This window comes from Nematolebias whitei, chromosome 10 (genome assembly GCF_014905685.2).
Source record: "Nematolebias whitei isolate Nwh7 chromosome 10, NemWhi1, whole genome shotgun sequence".
NCBI classification, from domain to species: domain Eukaryota; kingdom Metazoa; phylum Chordata; class Actinopteri; order Cyprinodontiformes; family Rivulidae; genus Nematolebias; species Nematolebias whitei.
The window spans coordinates 34,269,691-34,293,139 of NC_056507.1; the positions used below are offsets into that span (position 1 = coordinate 34,269,691).

General features: G+C 39.9%; 3 protein-coding genes across 3 annotated transcripts in view; 1 reads left to right on the forward strand and 2 right to left on the reverse strand.

The window, feature by feature from the left end:
• The first annotated feature begins 2,358 nt into the window (after nt 1–2,358).
• LOC119415831 (potassium voltage-gated channel subfamily D member 2-like) lies at nt 2,359–12,027 on the forward strand. The gene is made up of 4 exons (XM_037683003.1): nt 2,359–2,399; nt 4,194–4,292; nt 6,661–6,881; nt 11,611–12,027. Exons 3-4 carry the CDS (start codon nt 6,703–6,705, stop codon nt 11,786–11,788), a joined length of 357 nt encoding a protein of 118 aa, XP_037538931.1. The 5' UTR covers nt 2,359–2,399; nt 4,194–4,292; nt 6,661–6,702; the 3' UTR covers nt 11,789–12,027.
• A 2,655-nt stretch (nt 12,028–14,682) lies between these two features.
• On the reverse strand, nt 14,683–16,404 carry parietopsin. Its single transcript, XM_037683724.1, has 3 exons — nt 15,654–16,404; nt 14,923–15,125; nt 14,683–14,838 (listed from the first exon to the last, which is right to left on the reverse strand). Exons 1-3 carry the CDS (start codon nt 16,402–16,404, stop codon nt 14,683–14,685), a joined length of 1,110 nt encoding a protein of 369 aa, XP_037539652.1.
• A 4,183-nt stretch (nt 16,405–20,587) lies between these two features.
• The window catches only part of LOC119416491 (5'-nucleotidase domain-containing protein 3-like), a gene marked incomplete at its 5' end in the record, with an annotated part of 34,744 nt that continues 31,882 nt past the window's right edge, over nt 20,588–23,449 (reverse strand). Inside the window, one exon of the mRNA XM_037683725.1 lies at nt 20,588–20,740. Within this exon, the coding sequence (XP_037539653.1) occupies nt 20,588–20,740 (153 nt within the window). The remainder of the gene's footprint in view (nt 20,741–23,449) is intronic.

Below are 23,449 nucleotides of genomic sequence, written 5' to 3' on the forward strand. Positions count from 1 at the left end.
GATGAATGAATGGATGGATGGATGGATGGATGGATGGATGGATGGATGGATGGATGGATGATGGGGGGGTGCTTGTGCATTTATGTGTCTCTGTGTTAGCAAAATATCTTGTGACAAAAAGTTAAGTTGGTGTTGGGCATACATCTACAGCTGATAAATGAGTGGCATCAACTTGATTCAAGATGGCCGCCACAGCCAGCTGACCACAGAAAACAAATTTGTTCTGGTCAAAGCTGAGCGTGACTCTAACACACACTCTGAGCTCGAAACAATCCTTGCTTAAAAGTTTATAATGAACTATTGTAGCAAATGCTGTCTGTTAGAGAAAAAAATCTCATGAATCACTGGATGGATTCTTATGAAATTCAGAAAATAATCATTGGATGCACATTTACAACTAATTAATGTTTGGAGTCAGCTCCATTCAACCGCCACCACAGCAAATCAGACACAGCCAGCGCAAAAAAGGCACAGTTGATTTTAATGTGACTATTGTGCAGACCTACTGTCAACCAGGGGCGATTCTAGAATCTGCCCTTTAGGGGTGCTTAGCCCCCACTGCTGACAATGGCTGTTGACTTGAACAACATGGCCAATGGCGTCAGAAGCATTTGTATTGTGTGGGGGGGGGGGCACACTGATGTTTTAGAAATTTTTTAATAAAGTAGATGCCATTTCCTGCATTCTGGTGAATTTTAACAGGTTTTTAAACATCTACGTTTACTTACATAAGTAAGCACTTGATTCAATAACTATTTTAAAGAGCTCGGCACAAGAGGAAGTAGCGCTAAGCTAGTGGCGTGCAATACACACGCGCTAGCTAAGATGCTACAGACGTAGCGCTTTGCTTTACATTTAACAATCTAATAAACACTTTGTACAAAATCAGTTTTAGTGTTAACTGATAATAACAAGCAAAGACTAAACTTGTGCAACCAGAAGTTGTAACATATATCTACATACAAAACACACAAAACAAAGCACAACTAGCTTAAAGCTTTAACCTTTAATTTAACTATTAAGCATGCGATGTAATTATGACAGAAAATGGAGGATTTACCTGCAGTTGGAACTTCCTGTTTATCACTTGTATTCAGCTGCTCATGAGCTCGTCCGCAGGGCTTTATCATCTGTTACATTTTCCCAGACTCAGTTTAGGTTTTGGAAATGGAATAAATTATATTCCACCCCCTAAATCAGGACTATTCAAATAAACTTCTCAGGGGGGGCACAGTTACTGAAAACCAGCAGCTCAGGAGCCAGACATCAGCAAATAAAGTCAATATGTAAATAAACCAAGCATTACAATGATCTGCTACCTTTTAAATGTGTTTATTTTGTTGAATTGAATCATAAATGCAATAAACAGAACCCAAAACCCAGAACCACATACACACACAAAGAAAACTTTATTTTTTAGGGGTGCTTGAGCACGCCTAAAAGAGGCTAAAATTGCCACTGCTGTCAACACATAATCGAGCTAATGGATTGCACGAGCTCTTGCTAAACTGAGTGAGCTCATGCTTCATGGTATTTTAAAAACTTTGATTAAAACTGTTATAACTCCATCATTTCTCAACATGAGATGACCTTAGTTTAAAATTAAATATACGTTTCTTCCACAAATGTCAGCTATTTCATGGCTTTTTTTGTTTTTCTGCTCAGTGTGGTCATGGCCCCTGCTCTCTGTGTTTCAGGTACGGTGACATGGTGCCAAAGACGATTGTGGGGAAGGTGTTTGGGTCCATATGCTCTCTGAGTGGGGTGCTGGTCATCGCCTTGCCTGTCCCTGTCATCGTGTCAAACTTCAGCCGGATCTACCACCAAAGCCAGCGGGCGGAGAAACGACGAGCTCAGAGGGTACTGACCCCCCCTCTTCCTTTATTCCCCCTCTTTATTTTACTTCTCTCTGCCCTTTTGTCTCTCCCTGCCCCTGTCTTATCCACACAAACAGAGTGACAGGACAAACACTATCCTCCAGAATATTAATCTTTTGTTGAGCTTGTGTGTATGTGTGTGCGTCGGATGGGGCTAAACTTGCTTTAGAATATTTCAGAGGGAGAAGGAGTGACAAAAACTGAGCCAGTGCTCTTCAGATTATTGTGTCAGCAACTTTAATGTAGAAAAATGTTTACCTTTTTCCCATTAAAGTGTTTACTACGGCAGAATTTTCCTAATAGTACATTGAAGCATAACTTCTTTTCTGTTAAATACTGAGGCTGCCAGAGAGGAAGACAGAGCCAATTAGAGTGACAGACGAAGCGTCAGGGGCTAAAACAGAGGTCTGTTTGTTCAAACAGAAAACTCGCCTCGCTAGAATCCGTGCTGCAAAGATTCGGGGCACTAATGCCTATATGCGCTACAAACAAAACGGGCTCCTGATCAACTCACTGGAGGAGGTAACGGCGCCACACAGCAGCATGGGGGCTGACTGACCTGTACCTCGCCTGCATGCCTGCTTTGCTCTGAACGGAGGGGTTGGGGTGGGGGGGCCATGCAACCACACACATGTAAAGTGGGGCCTTCTCATACAGTATCGCAGGGGCCGCTGTCATCTAGTGCTTCCGTGTGGTCGTCCTCGCTCTCTCTCTCTCTCTCTCTCTCTCTCTCTCTCTCTCTCTCTCTCTCACATCACACCTTTCAGCTGCAGCATTGACATGCTTGGTCAACATACACACACTCTCTTTCTGTCCATGCAGCAGGAGGACTGGGGGGGCACACACAGTCATTTCAGTCCCACTGACTCATGACCGAGCTCTGCATGTCTGTCCTACAGGGTTTGGAGGGGAAGGGGGGAACCAAAGGCTTAGTGGAGATTAGGTAGCCCATAGAAGCTGTGTGCTCCGCCTGCATCTCCTCTAAACTCTGTGTTTGATTTGTCACTCTTTATCAGTGTGTGCGTGTGTGTGTGTGTGTGTGTGTGTGTGATTTCAAGAGTATATAGATTTTAGTGCAGACTAATGCAACATGCTTCCCATCAGAGTGCCATGCAGAAATTCATCATGTGTGTGTGTGTTTGTGTGTGTGAGGTGTGTTTTTAGTTTGAAATGTGTCTTTTATTTGGTGGAATCTGTTTGATCTGTGTCCAGGTGTGCCACTGCTGTTGCTCTCAAATGTGTGGTTTTGTGGAAAGGTTATGAACCAATAATATCTTACCTGCTGCACATAGCTTTTTGAACACAGTTTGGAGAATGAGTTCGATTCTGACCAGATTATTGAGCTGATGGCTAGTCAGAGTGTAGCAAGTGTATATAGCTGCCATCTGAAAACTATAACTCAGTCAACTTTACGGCTATTGAGCCAAAATGTGCCATGGTAGTAGCTGAGAGTCATCTCCAACTCATGCTCCATTCAATAACAAACGATGTGATCACCTGTGGGTTTTTGCTCAATATTAATTTCAAAATTTGACTAAAACAACTCAACTTTGTCATTTCTCAATCTTAGTTCAACACTCTGACAAAAATGATAGAAGGTTGTTTTGAATTCCTTCAAGGAACTCAAGATCTTTGATTTTTCGGGACATAGAATCCTTTAGTATTGAGAGTGCAAAAAGCTGCAGCAGCAGCCAGCTGTGTCACTGTCGGTGCAGCCCGGGACACTTCAGACAGGAATATTGTAATATTTCTGCTTAAATAACCATGTAATGCAAAAGTGATGGCACTGTTAGGGGTTTATAAAATTGTGATAGCATGAACGTTTATGAAAGTTTGGGTGTCTGACTTATTTTCTTTAAGGTGTTGGCCCTGGCTTAGACTAGGCGTTGGCTCATAAGTCAAAACTGAACTCTATGTGTCAAATCCGAGATCGTTTAAAGAGCAACTCGGAACAGGTAAGATATTAACTGTTCATAGCCTTTCCACAGAACTCGTCTTCAAAAGACCTGAGTTAATGCTTTACCTTGAATTTGAATCTTGTCGTCCTTTTAAACCACTTCTGTCAGTCAAACCTGTTGTAGTCAGCCCAAGTTTTCATGCATCTCTAAAATGTCTCCGCCTCATTAGTTTCAGTAGATTGGCTGCCATGCTACAGATCAGCATTTTGACTCAGTGCTTTGCCTACTCTCCACCACATCACCGAGCTGCTAAAGTTGCCTGAGACCGTTTCTGTTCAGAGTCTGAGCCTGCTCATCTACACTGCAGCTTCTTTCTTCTTTTCTTGTCTTTGTCTGTTTTAACTTTGTGTCGTTCAAGGCCTCTAAGGAAGCAGGACAAGCCCTGGTGTTGAAGACTGCGACCCCTCCTTTTGAGAGCCAACACCATCATTTGTTGCACTGCTTGGAGAAAACCACGGTAAAATACTTTTTATTTTTTATTTGACAGCTATTTACAGTTCATTTCAATACAGTTTATTTATATAGCACCAAGTCACAACAGAAGTTATCTGTACAGAAACATTCACATGCATACAAAGACAACCAGTAAAAGTTATCAATCTAAGGAAGCAGCAGATTGTGCTGAGTTTTCAGTTCATCAGTCTCCCAAACTGAGCAAGCACAAAGGAGACAGTGGAAAGGAAAAACTCTCTTTTAACAGAAACCTCCAGCAGAAACCTATTTTTTATTCACAATAGAACATAGTTATATCAACTGTGTGAGTGTGGGGGGAGTAATTTTGTGGCAGCAACACGTCTCAGAACAGTTGAGACGGGGCTGTGAAGAATCTCCTTTTAACAACAGTCTGTGATGGTCTGAGGAGAGCAGCTGTCAGAGGATTTGGAGGAGAATGATGTCAGACATCTTTCATGGATCTTTTGCTGGACAGGAGGATATGTTGTCCTAAAACCCGTTTATACTTTTTTGTATTAATGCTGCCTTCCAGATTTGTGAGCTGAGCAGGCACTAATGCACCCCAATATCATCAGAGAGTCAGGTTTTTGAACTGTGTACTGAGAATAGGACGGATGATCCCTCTCCATTTTAATCTGGAGGATGTGGTGGTTTCCATAATAATTTCAAATTTTGATTCTTCTGACCACAAAACATCTCTTCCCCCTGTGCTTCATTTCTTTTAAATGAGGTTTGACCCAGAGAATGTGGTGCAGAGTCTGGATGATGTTCACACATGGCTACTTCTTTGCATGATAGAGCTTGAATTTGTGTATCGCACAATGAACTGTTTACAGAAAATGCTTTGTAGAAGTGTTTCTGAGCGCATGCAGTGATGCCCAGAACAGGAACAGATGTTTTTTTAACGCAGCGCCACCTGAGGGTTCAGATTACACACGTTCAAAATCCATTTCTGGCACTTCGTTCTCAGGATTTTTTCCAGATTCTTAAAATGTTTTGATAATATTGTGAATTTTCGATCATGGGATAATCACAGTGTTCACAATTTTCCTTTGAAATTGTTCCACTGCTTTTAGACAGATTGTTTGCTGACAGGTGAACGTCTGCCCCTCGTTACTTCTAACAGATTCAGCCTCTTTAAAATGCTCTTTTTACACCCAGTCCTCGTGCTGACCTGTTGCCAATTAACCTAATTAGTTGCAAAATGCTCCTCCAGCTGTTCCCTATTCACACCGTTACACAGCCCTTTTGTGTCTCGTTTTTTAGATGTGTTGTTGCCTCAAAAATAAAAAAATGACCTTTATTTTATTATTACAGTTTCTTAGTTTAAGCATGTTTGCTGTGTTCCATTGTGGGGAATACATGTTTAGAGCTCTACAAATCTTTGCATTAGGTTTTTATTTACATTTTACTCTGCACCTCTTTTTCAGAACTGGGTGATCTAACAGACGTTTCGCAGTTTAAAATAGCTCTCTGCAGACAACACATTCCTCTTTTTATACCATTGCATCACTCTAACAGTCTGCGCTTCATCTTCAGTGGTGCCAACCTGTTACAGTACGTTAAAAATAGAAACAAAGTGATTTTTTTTGTCTTCCACTCTCAAACTGTACGATCTATTTTATATGCAGCACCAGTTAAAAATAGCTGCAAATTGGGGCTGGGGAATGTTGAGTTCCTTTTTTTAGCACCATGGCAAGATAACACAAATCTGCCTGCCAGTTTTTCCTTCAAAACAAACGAGCATGCTTCGTGCTCCACTATCTATAATTTAGAGGTGTAAGATCCGCTTTAATGCTCGTGACATAATTTTACACTTGCAGCTTTAAGCGCTGTGCAAAGACATGAGAGCATCAATCTGGCTCCTCGTGAATGATTTTTACTGATTAAAGACTTGCAGTTTGTTTGGAAAAAGAAAAAAAAATACTTCAAAGGAAGATATAAAAAGCTTGCATACCATCAGATGGCTGTGCAAATGTTTACACGAGGTGCTCGTGGTGTACATTATAGATAACAGAGACATGAGCAGGGCTGCAGGAGGGGAGGTGGGAGAACAGAGATGCGAGTCAGGATACCCATAAGAGCCTTCATGGCGTCTCTCTGCCACCTGCTGGAGGGACGGGCAACATATTTCAAAGCTGACCTTCCAGTCATGTTCATTTATCAGAGATAACGCTTGCGTTTTCACAGATGGCTCTTAATATGGACATCTGGGCCAATATAGTTCTAATCCCCTTGATAATTCAGTTTTCATTTATCAAACCATTTTCTGTTCGGTCTGTTCAATCCGTCTCTGTGAAGCATCACAGTTTAACGGAGTTGATTAAGCCCAACGAGCACGGCTGAATCCAAGTTGTCACGTTCCTCCGCAGAACCACGAGTTCGTGGACGAGCAGACGTTTCAGACCAACTGCATGGAGGTCTCCGTGGTGAACAAGTCGGGCTCTCGCTCCTCCTCGATGTCTTCGTCTCCGCACGGCCTCGGCTCGTGCTGCTCCCGACGGCACAAGAAGAAGAGCAGCTTCAGCCCGCCGAGCACCAACAACCAGGAGCTCAGCACCATCCAGATCAGAGAAAGGCCGGTGTCCAACAGGTACAGAGCCCTGAGAGAATGGTGACGGGCACAGCAGTCTGGGAAGGAATGCTTGTTGCCCGCCATTTTTCAGGCCAGTTTTAGAAAGTGGTCTAGTCTACTTTTTGTAGTGGGTATACTGTGTATACCCATGTATCATGTAGACTACACCATTGGTTTTAGTCTGACATCATCTTTTTATGAAGAAAACACAGTCATATCTATTTTACCCTTAGCAAAAAGTAGTTTATACTACAAGTATACTTATTTTACACTAAAAATGAGGAAGTGTACTTGAAGTGTACTTTTTATAAACTCTATTTGATGTACTTAAAAATAGTATAAAAATTTCCCAATTTAGTCCAAACAAGTATTAAATCAGTATACTTTCTACACTACAAGTATGGTGTGTAGTATACTTGATATACTTATACTTAACTTAAAGTATACTTGCAAAAATAAACTTCAAATGTACTACTTTTTGTTAAGGGTACTTCATGTGTCCTGTAACTTTTGAAGTATGAGTTGTGATTAACTATCAGCTACACTGTAAAAATTATTAGGGTGGTTTAACTTAAAATGTTAAGTAGTAGTTTTAAGCTGCCTTATAAACATAAGTGAACTCAACTTAAGAAGAAGCTTTTTTCAACTTATAAAAGTAAGTTATAAAAGTTGCCCAACTGATGTTAATTTATTGTTTCAACTTGATACGATGAGTTGAAATGACTCACCACAGAACTTTATTCCTTCCAAAAAACGGATTACTCTTGTCCAGGAAACTTAGAATTTTATGCTGTAAGAACTCACGCAGTTAATTTATACCAGTTGTCTAATTAATTACTACTTGTTGTTTGAACTTGATACTCCCGAGTTAAAACAAATCACCATACTACCACATCAAATTCTAGTTTATTTAAGTTTTTAGAGTTGTTTCCACTTGTGTTTAGTTTAAGGTTGAGCTGGTCAACCAACATCTTGAAGTAAATGTAAAAGTAAAAAGTTACAGTAAAAAGTAAAAGTTACAGGTGTCTCTTGTAAATGAGTCCTCATGACACAATGAGACTAACCTAAAGGTTGAAACAGGTGAATGAATGAAAAACATCAGTTGTAAAGGTACTGTATCCGATAATTACGTTTTGAGTATCATTGCAATCCGTCCAGTGGATCACAAAATATTTTGCTAACAGACAGGTTTGTCTTCATCAGTTATTGCCAAGGTTTTAATTGTGCAAGTGTGGAACGATGATACTTTAAATTATAGCTCAATATATGAGGAACTGGTTATAGCACTTGCGTGTCTTCAGTTGGCTGTGGCGGCCATCTTGTTTGAATTAAACCTTCATGAGATATTTTTCCAACAAACAGTTGATTCCAAAAACAATTTTTAAAGCAGATCTGTGATCAGTTAGAGCTCCTAGTATATGTTGTGGATAACGCTCAGCTACTTACTATCCACTTTTTTTCCTTAAGATTCCTGTTTTATAGACATATTTGTGCTTTTAAATATTTCTTTGTTGTGGCGGCCATCTTGAAAGAGGTTCATTTCAAATGGTAATCACTTGTAGGTTTTTCATTCAACCTTTATTTCTACAGGTTAGTCTCATTGAGCCTCAAGGACTCATTTACAAGAGAGACCTGATTTAAACTAAGAGTGACGACAACAGTGGACAACCTTAAAAGAAGGCATATAAATTGGCAAAAAATAAATAAATGGTAGAAAATTATGTTAAAAACAGCTACATTATAAAGTGATATAAAATAAGATTTGTGCAGTGACTTCCTTCTAAGAGTTTTATTAATATTTGTTTGGATGAGGTATTTTAAGTTAAAGACAAACAAACACACAGAGACATGAGTAAAAACATTATCTCTCTGCCTTCGTCTTCGTCCGAGGGTGATAATAACAGGAAGCAGTGATTTACAAATCATTATAATGCTTGATTTAAAATATGTTTAAACAGATACTTGTTCCTGTCTTTTGGTTGGTTTAAGGTAAAATCTCAGAATAGACGCTGAAAACGTTTGGTGATTTTGCCATATGTCATGAAATCAGTTACGGATTTGGAGAATTTCTAGTCACGTCTGAGCACAAGGAGCAGCGTTGATCTGCAGGCCCTGGGGCCGTTCTGCTGTTTGTAGTGGAAATCACTGCAGCAGCTCAGGAACTCTTTGGAGACGTGCTCTTTGTAAACACTTTTCTTTGCTGCACTTACAAACGCAACTTCCACATTTTACAATACAAAGGAATAAAACATTTATGCACAACATTCAAAGTTTGGAGCAACATGACCATCCATAAATAAAAGTCCTTTTTTTTTATTTTTCATCTTTTGTTTCTAAACTTTATGGCTTTGTGCCAGGAACAAAGACCTGCATGTAGTCCAGACCTGGGACACATAAAAACTGAAACAAAACACTGAGCAGTCCAAATCTTTGGTTCTTGTAGTTCCCAGCCAGTTACAGAGTGTTAAAGAAGCTGATGCAACATGGAGGAAAACATGCACATTGTTAATTTCCTTGAAACATGATGGAATTAAAGTTAGTCTTAGATGAGCCTGTTTGTATCAGAAGCTTTCCTAAAAGCCCCAACAAGTACAAAGACTGCTAATTAGCCTCTGCTTAGAAACCCTACATCTGATGTAATGGTGCAAAAATGATGTCTTCGACAAATGAAGACTATAAATAAACAAATTAAAAGCCCAACTTTCCTTGAAAGAATATTAATCACGTTTAAAATATTCTCATGATGAGAAATAAGTTTTAGCCACTTTGCTCAAAGCTCCATGTTAACATTGTGTGAGCCGTTACCACTACACAATTTAGCAAAGTATAGTTAAATAAATGACTATATTCTAGTCTGTTTTGTATAATGTGAGTTGGCTGATGTGGATGACCTGACGTTAATCAAATGTAGATGTGCACTCACTGACTACTTTTAAAGGATTTAATCAAATCGACGCAGTGATTTTTGGGATATTTTGCTTATTAACAGAAAGCGTTGACTCCAAAAGTGTATGTCTACATTTTAAACAGACGTCCAACACCATTTCTTTGTTGTCACAAGACACTGTATGTTGTGGGTTACGTTCATCTACTGCACCTCATTTAAGCTCAGGATCTGTGACATTGATTGACTTGGAGCCATTTCTATGTTTGCTAAGTTTGCGTAGCTGCAGCTGCCATCTTGGATTGTGCCAAGTTCAGATGTTAATCAGTTTTAGCTCCACTTTGACTTTATGAGTTTTTCATTAAAATCTGTCCAGCTGTTATGGGATACTTTATTAACTGACACAGACAAAACCATTATCATCATAATTAATATTATTATTAAAAGTCCTGTTGTTATCGTTGTATGTTTTGGTACAGTAAAGCTCCCCTTATAGATGCTAATAAATAGTTTAAATATACATTATTGATTCCTCTATAAACACTTTATAAATCATTAATAACTGCTTATTATGCATTAATTAAGGGTGACAGAGACAAAACTGACCAGTTTGTTGCCAAATAGTGAGCCAGATCTGTTCACCTATATATTTAATCTAGAGTTGTTATATTAAACATTTCAGACTAAGTTACTACCTTGTGAACACAATAAGCATTTGTAAATTAATTTCTTTAGCATATAATATTGTACGTTATCACTACATTATATGTATCTACAACTAATATTATATCCTAAAAAAATAGGTTTACAAACGCTTATTGTGTTTACAAGGTAGTAACTTAGTCTGAAATGTTAAATATAACAACTCTAGATGAAATATATAGGTGAACAGATTTGACTCACTATTTTGGCAACAAACTGGTCAGTTTTGTCTCAGTCACCCTTAATTAATGCATAATAAGCAGTTATTAATGATTTATAAAGTGTTTATAGAGGAATTAATAAAACATCTATAAACAATTTATTATCCATCAATAAGGGGAGTCTTGTTTCCTTTCAATGACAAAATTAGTTCTCTGCATTAACTCATCACACCTGAGATACACCCAGGTGGAGCAGTGGACAGCTATGTAGGCACCCAGGGAGCAGTTAGGGATTGGGTGTCTTGCACAACATGTGGACATGACAGGGAGTTGGTCCCAAGACGTCTGCCCTACCTCTACACCATCTCGTCCCTCTTATTAATACTACATTAAATAAAATCCTAAGAGTATAATTTTTTTAAATAAAATTCTTAGTTTTCGCAGTTGATGTGGTGTCTTACTCTTAACACACCTGAGGGACACAAATGTCTTTTTTTGTGTTTAAATCATTCGTTCTGTTTAATCAATGTACTCGTACGCTGCCTTCAGTCTCAGGCCTCATTTGCATAATAGATGTGTGATCTCAATGGGATTTGCCTGGTTAAATAAAGATAAAAATAAAACAAATAAAAAACACTTTTAATGCAATTAATTAGTTTACGTAAGGCTGGTAGAAAACACAGTAGCTAAAACAACACTGATTCAATAGTTTCACACGTTTCATGCATGTGTGAAACCTAGTTAGACGTAACACAGAGACTTCACAGGATGAAGCACATCGGTGTAATCAGAGCTCTATTAAAACATCTTGTATTTTGTATGTTTATTATCTTTTATAGACTGATAAAGAAAGAAAAGGTCTTCCAGGATTATTTCTTAGAAGAATAAAAGTTAGCATCTCCGTGTTCTGACAGAACTCTGCAGAAACATGAGCTTTGTGTGTGATGTGTTTACAAGGTCATCCCTCTCCCTCCTCTCTCATCCTGCTCTCCCTTCACAGCCGTTCCAGCCTGAATGCCAAACTCGATGAGACTATGCCCTTGAAATGTGACGAACCCTACATCAGCCCGTCCATGGTCAGCCTGTCTGCCCCGGTGGTGACCTCAGCGGACGAGGACGCCTCCACCACCACCACAGCGTACTCTCAGAGCAACATTGTCCGAGTATCTGCCTTGTAGATGTCACATCTATATCTGATCTGATCAGCTAACTTGTCTCAAGAAGCACCAGATGCTGAGGAGAGGGACCACCGAGCATCAACCTGCCATAATCAAGACGGATTATAAGATTAACAGAGGTTGGATTTTTTTTTTTTCTGAAGTAGAAAATTTCATCTGATGTCAAACTCTGCATGGTATTAAAAGCGATGTGGACAGCTGCCCTGGACGTAGACGTGAACCAGCAGATCCTGCTCTGTTAAGCACAGCCAAACGAGGAGACGTTGGGAATTCATGGTCATCGCTGTTGCCTAAAATATGAAAAAAAAAACTTTATTTTTGAATATGTTATGCAGTTGTATTTGTTGTCTCTGACTGAAAGGTTGAAAAGGCAGGTGTTTAGAGAGCATTCCCGATGGCCTCTGATAACAAAGCACATGTTTCCATCGTCTGAAGGCCATCTTTGTGAATAATAAATCAGCCTGACTACACACTCACCTCACCAACCGCTTAAAAAGATTTTTTTGAAACTCCTAAATTAAACGCTTTATCTTCCCTCCTCCTCTCACTGTTGTAAAGTCAAAAAACTTACATCCAGGGGATGGGCCACACCGTTGTGAATATTCATTTACTGACTCATGAACTGGTCGATGTCACTGCTCGGTGAACAAAACGCACACTACTCACCCTGACATGTTTGTGAAATGTGCAAGTGAAAGTCAAACGACCAAATCTGTGTTAGCATACATATTTGACATTTTGGATCTGTGTGAAAGCCGCTGTCGTTAGTTAACAATTGTTATTGATAACTATACAGGGTATACTTTAGTTAGGGCACAAGTGAATAAGTGGATGTTCTCGGCAACTAATAATAAACTTGATGTGGACGCATTCGGTAGCACTGATCCGGAAAACGTTACGCAAGAACTCCAGTGGCTTCCTTACAATCGATGGTTCAGAAGCAAGACTTCATTGTGTTAAAGCACCATTTTGTATATTTTTCATACTGTAAATATCTCAGTTAGGACTTTATCAAATGCATTCGAAGTTGGCTCCTCTTACTTCTAGATTTAGTTGTCGGCGAAACTCTTTCTGTCTGTTAACTGGTTGAATTAATGATTTGCATGCTGTCATTGCAGAATTTTGTTTTTAATTAAAGTATGTCTGCTCATTGTTGGAGGTTTGTCAGTAAAAAATATGATCAGAGAAAGGAAACATGAAATGTGCTCTGAGTTGAACCTTGAAACTCTATTTTTAATGAAATCTTGTCATGGACTGCTTATTTCAAGCAATAGTTCGTATTTTTTTAAGTGGGGTTCTGTGGAGATGTTATGAACAATAAATATCTTATCTGTTGAAGATAATCAAACAGCCTCATTTTAGAGAAATAGTTTGATTTTGATGAGCTAATAGCTGTGGCGGAGACCAAAGTTGATTGCTGCTCTCCTAAAAGTCCAGTCAACAGTTCGTGCAAATGCCGTTTAAACACCTTTACATCAACGTCACTGTTGCATTACAGCCATTTACAAAGAATTGTGGTTATTTGTAAGCACACCTAACAGCAGCGGTATCTACTGTAGAACTTCCACTACAGCCTTCAAGAATATCAATATATTTCTGGCAGAATAACTGAGTAAAAAGTTCATTAGATAACGTATGCATGAACTTTTTAAAAATTTGTAAGACAAGAAATTTCAAAACAGCAGTCCTTCACATATCTTGGCCCCATTCAGACTAGCTGTTAGCTACGCCTCCATAATTTTCAGGTTTGACCCCCACACTGTCAACAGCTGGTCGCCGATTGCTCTGCAGCGTCCGGCAATATATCTCGACACTGTTCAACTTTCGAGTGATGCCGCTCCTGAAAAGATAAAAATAAAAATGATGCACACGCGTGTCCTGCTTGGACAGCCAGATTACTGTAAGCTCTTCTGCTTTCACTGACAGTTCATCTTCTCTCATCTAGATATAGCACAATTTCATGCCAAAAGTTTAAAAGTGAATGAGGAAATAGCCAAAGATATCCGTCCCCAAAAAAAAAAACATCATTATGAAGGCAAAGCCAAAAGCGATATTGTCTGGCTATCCACTGCCTATGAGATTAGTTGTTTTGGTGATAAACAACAACAAAAAATATAATATTTTAAAGTGTTTTAGTGCACTTCAGTTTGACACATTCTATGTTGTAGTGGCATTAACTGATACACCGAGCCACTGTATTTCCTGTGTTTATGTCTTGAGTTTGTCCAAAGAACAAATTACAATAAGTAATATAATAACTGTTCATAACTTTTCCACAGAAACCCACTTCAGAATGTGTGAACTATCCCTTTAAGGGTAAGGAAACAGGTAGTAATAAACAGAATGTGCATTTGGTGCAGTGGAAAGAATAAACGCAGAAGCTCTTCTGAAGCATCCATAAACTGCCTGTGTCTTTTTTTTAAACTATAATATAATTATAAGGATTTAATCATGTTTTTCCTGACTCCGAGAGGATTTCTTTTAGGGAGTAAGGATAATGAAGAGGTGTAAGTAGGAAAACATGTGGGGGCCTGACCGGCCCAGCAGTGGGTCCTGGCAGCAGGGTCTCTGTAGACACACAAGCTGGCGCCCAGAGTAATTGTTTGACAGTGAGCGCCGCTGCATCCCCCCCGCTGAGCTGATTGTGTTGGTCCAAGCCGCTCCTCGCAGCAAGCGTCACCTCCACTCAGCAGTGTTTAGCGACTGCTGAGGAGCCAGACTACATGAAATCTAAGGCAGCGCAGCAAACAAAAGACCCCCCCCCACCCCCATAACGAAATAAAAAATCCACTCTTTGACAAGCAGATGTGTCAGTATTGGTGTTTAATGAGGTATTTTGTCACATGACGTTCATCACATCAATTACGAGGTGTATGAATGTGATGAAGATGTTCTTAAGTCTTTGTGAATCTTGATTTAACCCAACTCTTCAGCTTGTAGAACTCGGAGCGAAACTGAGGGTTGACTGCAGCGTATATGATGGGGTCACTCAGTGAAGTGACGCAGGTCACAGACACTGACAGGATGTCCAGGTCTTGAAAGATCAGCTTCTGTGAAGATAAAATATTCTCAGTATGTGACAATGATCAAGTCATGCTCAGGTTTTCATGCTGACATAATAAATACTTACTTACCTGTGGAGTCCTGTTTTTGTGGACCACAAAGTTACCCAGGATGCTCGTGAGCAGAGGAAGCCAGAACAACAAGAAGGTTATGATTATGTATCCAGCACGCTTGGCCATTGTACTTTCTTTTCTTTTCCTCACTCTTTCTTTGTTTGCTTTTGAAGGCATAACGCAAACAGCGCCTTCCAACTTTATAGCGTCATTATTTGGATCTGGGGGTGGAGACAGCGTTTGATCTACTGGAGGAGCTGCCGGTGCTGCTTCTCCATTGCTGTTATTTACCTGTTTCAGATCAGTCATTGGGAAAGAAGCAGCTTCAGGATCCTGTCTTTGTTCAGGTGTTGCAACATGCAGGCTGGTCTCTTTGGATGCCATGTCAGTTTTCAGACTTTCTCCACACAGATTCTCAGTGATAAAATTGGTTGACGCATTTTGCGTCGCCGTGTTTGAGCTCTGAATGTTTGCAGCGGGGTCTTGATCTGATGGATCTGTTTCCGTTTTCATGGAAATGGGGCTGCAGCTCTCCAGTTTTAATGGTTTCAACTCAACTTGCCCTGCAAGAGGGTGGGGTCGCTCTAAGTGACTCGTCTCTGCTGTAGTTTTAAATTCTGTTTTCCCCTCAGAACTGATAGATTCACCCTGTGGAGCTTCTCCTGAGGTCAGTGGGGATTTTTTCTTGAATTGATTTGACTCCGGCTGTGTTAGAGCAACACTTAAAATCTCCTCCGGCTCAGATTTACCGTGGCAATTTTCCACCACAGTGCTTCCTCTGTTTTGCTTATCTTCCGCCAAGTCCTTGTTGGGAGCAGAAATACCTTTGTCAAATATTTTGCGGTTGTGAGATCTTACCAAAGCAAAAATGCGCATGTAGAATCCAGTGATGAGACTGAAACAAGCTGCCCACAGCGGGAGCAGCACGTAAAGTCCATTGGTGTCATAGGAAAGGGATGTTCCTCTTGGCCATCCTTGGCATCTTACGTACACAGGTGAGTCTCTCAGAAAAATCTGACAAAAAGCTGCCAGCAGAATGGCTAAGGTCCACGTGAGAGGAATCAATGTCCTGACTCGTTTCTTACGTTGTTTGGTTTCAAAGGGTTTGGCAATAGCCTGGTACCTCTCTACACTTATGCACGCCAACGTCGACAACTGGACGCAGCAGCTGAAAGAGAAAGAGGCCATTTGTGTGTCACACACCAAACTGTGCACTCGTCCTCTTTCATGGACCGTTGTGATGATGTTCAGCAGAACAGGACAGTCAATTACACAACGCAGGAAGTCCACAACAGCAAGATTCACCACCAGAGCGTTGACAGAAGTTTGCAGTGACTTTTGGTGACACACTGCCAGGATGACAAAAGTGTTGGCCGCAACCCCCACGACAGAAGTGATCAACAGGACCAAGCAGTTTGCCGCTACAAGGACAACGTCAAGGTACTCCTCCCAAACGGTGGTGTTCCCTGAGTCCCACACAGGGGTGGGCTCGCCTCTCATCTCCAAGTTCAAAGAGTCAACATCCTCGTTCTGGACTGAGTCAACATCAAGCAGTCGTCTCCCGCCGCAGTGAATGAGTAATGGCTAAAGCTGCAGCTTGGACAGGCTCCTCCAAGCGCTCGCCCTATTCATTATCACTCCACAGCACCAGCAGGTCACCTGGGAGTCCTCAGTGTTCACATTCATTAAAAACTCTGCAGTGTGTTCACAGCAGAGCAAACTGGGGGGAATAAAACAGAGCTGCTAATTGAATAGTCGTTGTGCCATCATTGAGTTATCCCTGACGTGTATGACTTTATAAAACTGGTTCCGATCTGAAAGGCAGTTATAGGGATGGTACTGAGATAAACACACGACCAGCTGTCTGTTTCATTTCATACAGTGCCTCAGATAGAGGAGAAGCGTGGCATTGGAGATGCCAGATGGATGAGCTTGGAGTTCTTGAATTGGCTCAGGAAAAGATGGGAGCGGTACTGCAGGATTATGGTATGACATTGTGTAATCCTGTTTGGAGATAAACTGTGAAATGCTTTTTTTTTGCTTAAAATGTGGAAGCTTATGGACTATGATAAATCTGGGATTAGATTAGCACAATGTTTTTTTTTTACTCCTGCCCATTCTAAATATTACAGCTAAAAATATCAAGATAATATGGATAAAGAGCTAAAGATTTTGGAAAATAAACTGCTGAACAACATATAGTTCTTTGATTGTCTCCATCTCTACTCAAATCTCAAAGGTCTGAACCCATAAAACAACCACTGTTACACAAGAACGTTATTGAAGCAAACTTTCATTCAAAAATGGGTTATGAACAATTGCAAGTGTCATGGCGTTCGGCCAGTATCTTGCTGGGCTGTGACAGTTAAATTGTGAACAGCATTCACAAGAAGTTTCTAAAATGTGTTGAAATGTTGGTGATGGTTCCTCGTTTTCTTTGCAAGTCACAGGCCCTCGCTCTTGTGCTTTCTGAAAATAGCCACACAGTTGTTGCAACGTGTCTCACACCTTTCTCGGTTTAGTTTCTGAGAGTCAGAAAGAGTGAGCAATGTGAGACGACTTTGAGACAAGTAGAAAATCTATTAAACTACCGTATTTTCCAACCTATAAATCACACCTTTTTTGCATAATTTGCATACCCTGCGACTTGTTTGATGAAGTGACTTAATAATGGATTTTTCCCATATTTAAAACCAATTTTTGGCTGAGATATGACCGTTTCCATTCATTCTGATATTGAAAATATTGAACACTACCATTTTCAGCAGCTAGATGGCACTCAAGTAGTATGGCATGCTGTTGTGCCATGTAATAGGTGAAAGTATTTATTAATGACACAATTGGCTTGCCATTGCCTGCCACCTTCTTCTGCCTGGAGCAACCGTCAAATCAGCTTCACTGCGCCGCCCCGGTGAAATGCAGCTAATTTGACCTTTAAAGTGCATTTATTAAGTAAAAGTTCAACTGAGACACACCTTTACTATAATTTCAAACAAACAAATAATTATTTTTAAGTATTAATCTTGCTAAATTCTTGTTAAAGTCCTCCCGTGCACACTCCTGCGGCAGCCTTTGGCAGCCAATCGATTTTTGGCACACGTTTCCGGATTGTCAGCGGTGACACGTAACAAACGTGACACATCAGCGGTGACGCATAATAGATGTGATTTATACAGCAGAGCGACGTATTTATGGATTTTTCAAATTATTAGACATTTTTGTACTGATGCGACTTGTACTCTGGTGTGACTTATAGGCCGGAAAATATGGTAAACTGTGACTGATTGAAAATAGTACAAAATCCAGTATTCCAGGTGTACTGAGAGCACAAGATAAAAAAGAGGCATAAATCAGATACTCTGTGAGCAAATTGCAACAAACACTTTGAATGGTTTGATTTTAATGTAAAATTTAGGGTAAACAATTTAAAAGAGCCATCTGGACACAACAAATGAGTTATTTTGTAATTATAACCCCAGTTTTATTACATGAAGTGATTCTGCTCAAGCTTTCCCTTTATGTGTAGCCAGTGAAACAAAATCTTTATGGCCCATTTTGGGATTTTTGTTGCATTTAAAAGCAGATTTTATTGCATTTGAATCAAAGCAAAATTATTGTTTTTGTTGTTGTGTTATCTTGCTCTGAAGTGCCTGATTCTCTAACAAACTGTCTATAAAGAAGAAGAAAGAACATTTGCAAAAAGAACAGAGCAGTCTAATCAAGACAGAAAAGTCTTTTGCTGCTTGATTGACTCTCAGGAGTTAAATTAGCCCAAAATGAGCTGTGCAGCAGACTTTTTCTTTAAACAAATTTATTGTTTTTCTAAAATTGCTGCAATTGAGGAACCAATTTAGGCTTATAAAGCTGCATTTGCTGTTTCACTGCATCCAGGCAGTTTCAGTAAAGTGGACTGCTGCAGTCTTAAAAACTGTACGAGTGAGTCCATGTACAGGAGCATCCCAAAAATTAAATACTGTGAAAAAGTTTAATTTGTCAAAAAAAGAAAAGAAAAGTGAGACTCATATTATATAGATTCATTACACACAAGGTGAAATTCTCCAAGCCTTTATTTCTTCTAATTTTTATGATTATTTCTTACAGATAATGAAAAAAACAAATGTTAGTCTCTCAGCAAATGAGAATATTGTGAAGAGGTTCAATATTGTAAAATCCTGGTGTCTCATCCTGATCAGCTGATTATCTCCAGACACGAGCTACAAATGTCTCATTCCTCGAGTCGAACCACTCCTGACATCAGAAGTGTCTTACCTGCTGAGGAGACAAAGAACTGGACTGTCTCTCAGTGGTCCAACGTCCTCTTTTCAGGTTAAAGTAAATGTTCATGTAATTTATAAATCCAGGTCCCAGAGTCTGGAGGAAGAGGAGAGGTCCAGGATCCATGTTGTTGAAGTCCAGAGTGAAGTTTCCACAGTCAGTGCTGGTTTGGGTCCATGTCCTCTGCTGGTTCTGGTCCACTGTGTTTTCTGAAGTCCAGTCCTCGCAGCATCTAGCAGGACATTTTAGAAACTTCATGCTTCTTTCTGCTGACGAGCTTCATGGAGATGCTGGTTTCATTTTCCAGCAGAACTCATCTCCTGCCCACACTGACAAAGCTACCAACATCTGGCTGTGGAAGATTCTCATTTACTGAGACACAGTTTTAGTTTTCATTATCTGTAAGACATAATCATCAAAATAACAAGAAATAAAGATTTGAAACATTTCACTATATGTTTAATGAATCTGTAATACTTGAGTTTAACTTTCTGAAATGAGTGACAAAAACAAATTAAACTTTTTCTTTACATTTTAATTTTTTTAGATAAACCAATTTGTGCAGCAGATGTTTGTCTTGATGATTGTCTGTATAGTTTGCCACTCGTGACTTTGATGCATTTTATTTTATCATTTTGGAGTAATATTATTAAATAGGAAGAGATGTATTTCGGCATTCTTCTGTTAAAATAAAGCTATTGTTCCCAGAAACAGGCTTTCTAATGAAAAATATTTAAACTGTCGACTACATTTTGACAGTTATTCAGCAGCAGACAAGGTGAAAATGGTTAATATCTTTGTTAAATGAGATATCTTCCCACACAAAATAAAACCAGGTTCCCTGCATTGTACTCCTGAACAAAGAACTTCACTTCATCTCTGTTTGTCTCCGCAGTGTGACGGTGATTGCTTTGTCTGCTCTTGTTAAATATGCATACAAATGAAAAATTACAAACGGGAGCTACAATTTTCATAAAACACTCTTTTCATTTAAATTTTCTGTTTTTGTTCTTTCAACATTGTGTCTCTTCTTGAACAGCTTCTCACATTTAAACACATTTCCGAACATCAATGAGTGGGAAAAAGAAAAAGGTTCCAGTTAATTAACACAACACAAATCACAGAGCTGCCTTGGCGAACACTCACTGTTGCTGAATGAAACATATGGAGAAAGACAACGACAACCTGCAGTATGTATCAGTTATGTACCAGTTTCAAAGTAAAATGAATGAAATCATGAACAAAAAGAAGTTATTTTCCAGCTATGACGCGCTGCATTAGTGCACACTGTAAAGGTGAATTTGTTCCTAACCGGAGACAGTGAGGACCTCTGAACGCCTGCCAACATTCAGCCCTGCATCCCTAATGAGGCACCAACAATCACCGTGTTTGTTTTGGCGGGCAGGAGTCACAGAGGCGACACCTTGCTGAGCTTGTTGGCGCTGCTGCCTGAAGAGAGACAGCTCTCTGCCTTCAAGGAGCACAAAGGGATGCTGATGCTGAGGAGCCCACGGGGAACATATCGCCTGCGTGACAACACCTCCAGAGCACAGCCACTGAACTGGTGAATGCAACAAATAAAAAGCACACAGTCAGGAAATTTATATTCAGTTACAATAATGCTTTTCCTCCTGTCCTGGTTGGATCTCTCCTCTTCAGCAGATGCACGCCGTAGCTGCTTATCGAAAAGGAAGAAGATAATGGGACTTTAGACTGAGCTGCTTTTGGCAAAGTTGTGACCAGTGGAGGGGCATGCAGCTCTGCATCCACCTCCACCACCATCTCTGACAGTGGCATGTAGGGCAACCAGCAACACCCCTGTCCCCCCACTAAAAAAATACCACAATCATTGCCAGGACCATGCTGATGGTGTGACCTTTCCCAGTCTGCTTCAGACGCCGTGAAGCTCAGTGCTCGTGTACATCTGGTGGGAAATCAACTATGGGGACCACAACTTTATTTTAGTACTGACATGCAAATATCAGTTCAGTTTAAACATTGTTACTATTATTAACCCAATGATTGTGTTAAGGTCATTTGACAGTTTCGGGAGTTCTTCTTTTATCAGACTCTTAGGAGGTTTTGTGACTTTGTGTAGAACCCTGAAGAAATGTAAGAATGTGATGATGTTTAATTAATTGGTATATTGATTTTATTAGTCAGTTATTTCATTTGATATTTGGTTAAAAACAATTCACTTAGCTTATGCTGAAATATGTGCTAAAACTATATATTTTTTAAATTTCATGGAGTTCTGTCATAATAATGCCTCTTTAAGAGCAAATGCATAAAGTGAATAGAGTTCATGACCCGTGGTTGTGTGTTGTGTACGGTGATGGCAGAGAACTACACACACTGTACGCTCGAGCCGTGGGTTTTGTTTAATAAAGTTACACAAAAGTGAAAATCTATGTGATTTTTTTTTTGTTGTTCTTCAAGGGTGCAACGTTTGCTCACACAAGTCATCTGAACAAGTAAAAACTATTCTGGATCATTTCTATAAAGTTTTATTTGTTTTGGTTTAGTTTGTTTGGAGGGGTTTTCAACTTTCTTACACTCTTTAGTGTTCTTGGCTGAAAACAAACAATCATTACAAATGAACGTGTGAGACATGGTGTGTGTAGCATTAATGTCAGCAGCAGGGGCACAGTCAGAAAGTTTTAAACAGGGGGCTAAATGGAAGCAACCATTAATCTTGGGGTGTCACCCCAAAACTAAAGCAATGACAGAACATCTTGTGATGCTGTTGTCAGGCCATTTGAACCACAGTGATGTAGAGAATCAGCTGCAGATACAGGCCTCTTTGCTTTTTACTTTACAGTTCAGGTTACTGAGAACAGCACAGTTCAGTCACTAATCATCTCACTGAAACTTGCCCTCTCCTCTCTTAAATTAATGTTCATAACTGAATATACTTCTTGAATAATGTGTATAATCTGTAAAACTGAGTCAAAAACATTTTTTGTTGGCTAAAGTTAGTCTTGAATTAGCTTAAAAGTCTAAAGTTTATCAGCTGTGGATGCACGTTCAGCGAGTGCTTTCTAGGAGTTTCATTTAAGCCTATACAGTGGTTTATTAGATATTTTGCTAACAGACAAATTGCACATATGCGACTGTATGACAAGCAGGGGAGGAGGGGGTGTCGATTTATGGGGGCATTTGCTCCCTTGAGCCTCCCTTGGCAGATGGACACAATTTATTTCCTAATTCCCCGATGAGCATTTGTTTTTGAGTGAACACACACACAATATGCTCCCGTTTAGTTTCCATGGCAACTACCTGGTAAGCTGTCCCTAACAGAGCTGTTCTCCCATGGTAACCTCACCTGTTGGACTTCTCACAATCACTAAATTGTCCAAATCATTAAGAACTTTTTTTTTTTTTTGCATCTCTGGTTGATAAATGTCTTTTAGAGCGTTGCTCACAATTGATTCTGTAGCAGCACAATGACCCACAAATGTCCTGCTGCTGAACAGAGATCACATCCTGGGGGCTGGTAACAAGGAAGAGGCCACGAACTTGAGACGAAAAATGTTAAACATGAAGAAGTGTCAGCTGTTGAAGACAACACAGAATTTGATCCAGATCAATGTGGAACAATCCACTGACGTCCCGTTCCTCCTCCAGATGTTATGTGCTGGTCATTTTTGACACAAAAGTTGTTAGCAGGAAATAGACACAATAAGATGTCTAAAAACATAAGCCAACTTATTCAGGGCTTTCAGCACTACAGTAAGTGATGATTGCAACTAGGAGGTTCAAATAAGGGGTCGTGTAGAGGTCGAGGGAGCTGCAGTAACTCTGTGACCTCACGGAGGACCACTGCATCTGTTTAAACCCTTAGGAGCTCCAGCCAAATAATGAGGCTACAGCCCCAAACAAACAGAAGACCCAAAGAGCAGCCCCATCATCTTTCTGCTTGTGCTCAACTAAAAAATGAAAAATATCAGTTAATGGGTTGCACACTTATGTTGTTACCACTTTTAGGCAAGAAGAGTTAGAGTGCAGACACCAAACCTGAGCAAAACATAAAATTAACATATTTGACAAAAACACTACTGTTATGCTAATTTAAAAACCTTCTAAACAAACAGGCTGCAAGGCCAATAAAATAAGAGCTCTATAGTTGATGTGATCGGTGACCTGCAACGGGCAATCTGGAGGTAAGAGAATGACAGGCTGAAGAGACCAGTTCAACATCATGATGATCTGTGCTGATGAACATAAGAAAGGATGCTGCAGCCCACCTGGGGGGGGGGGGGGGGGGGGG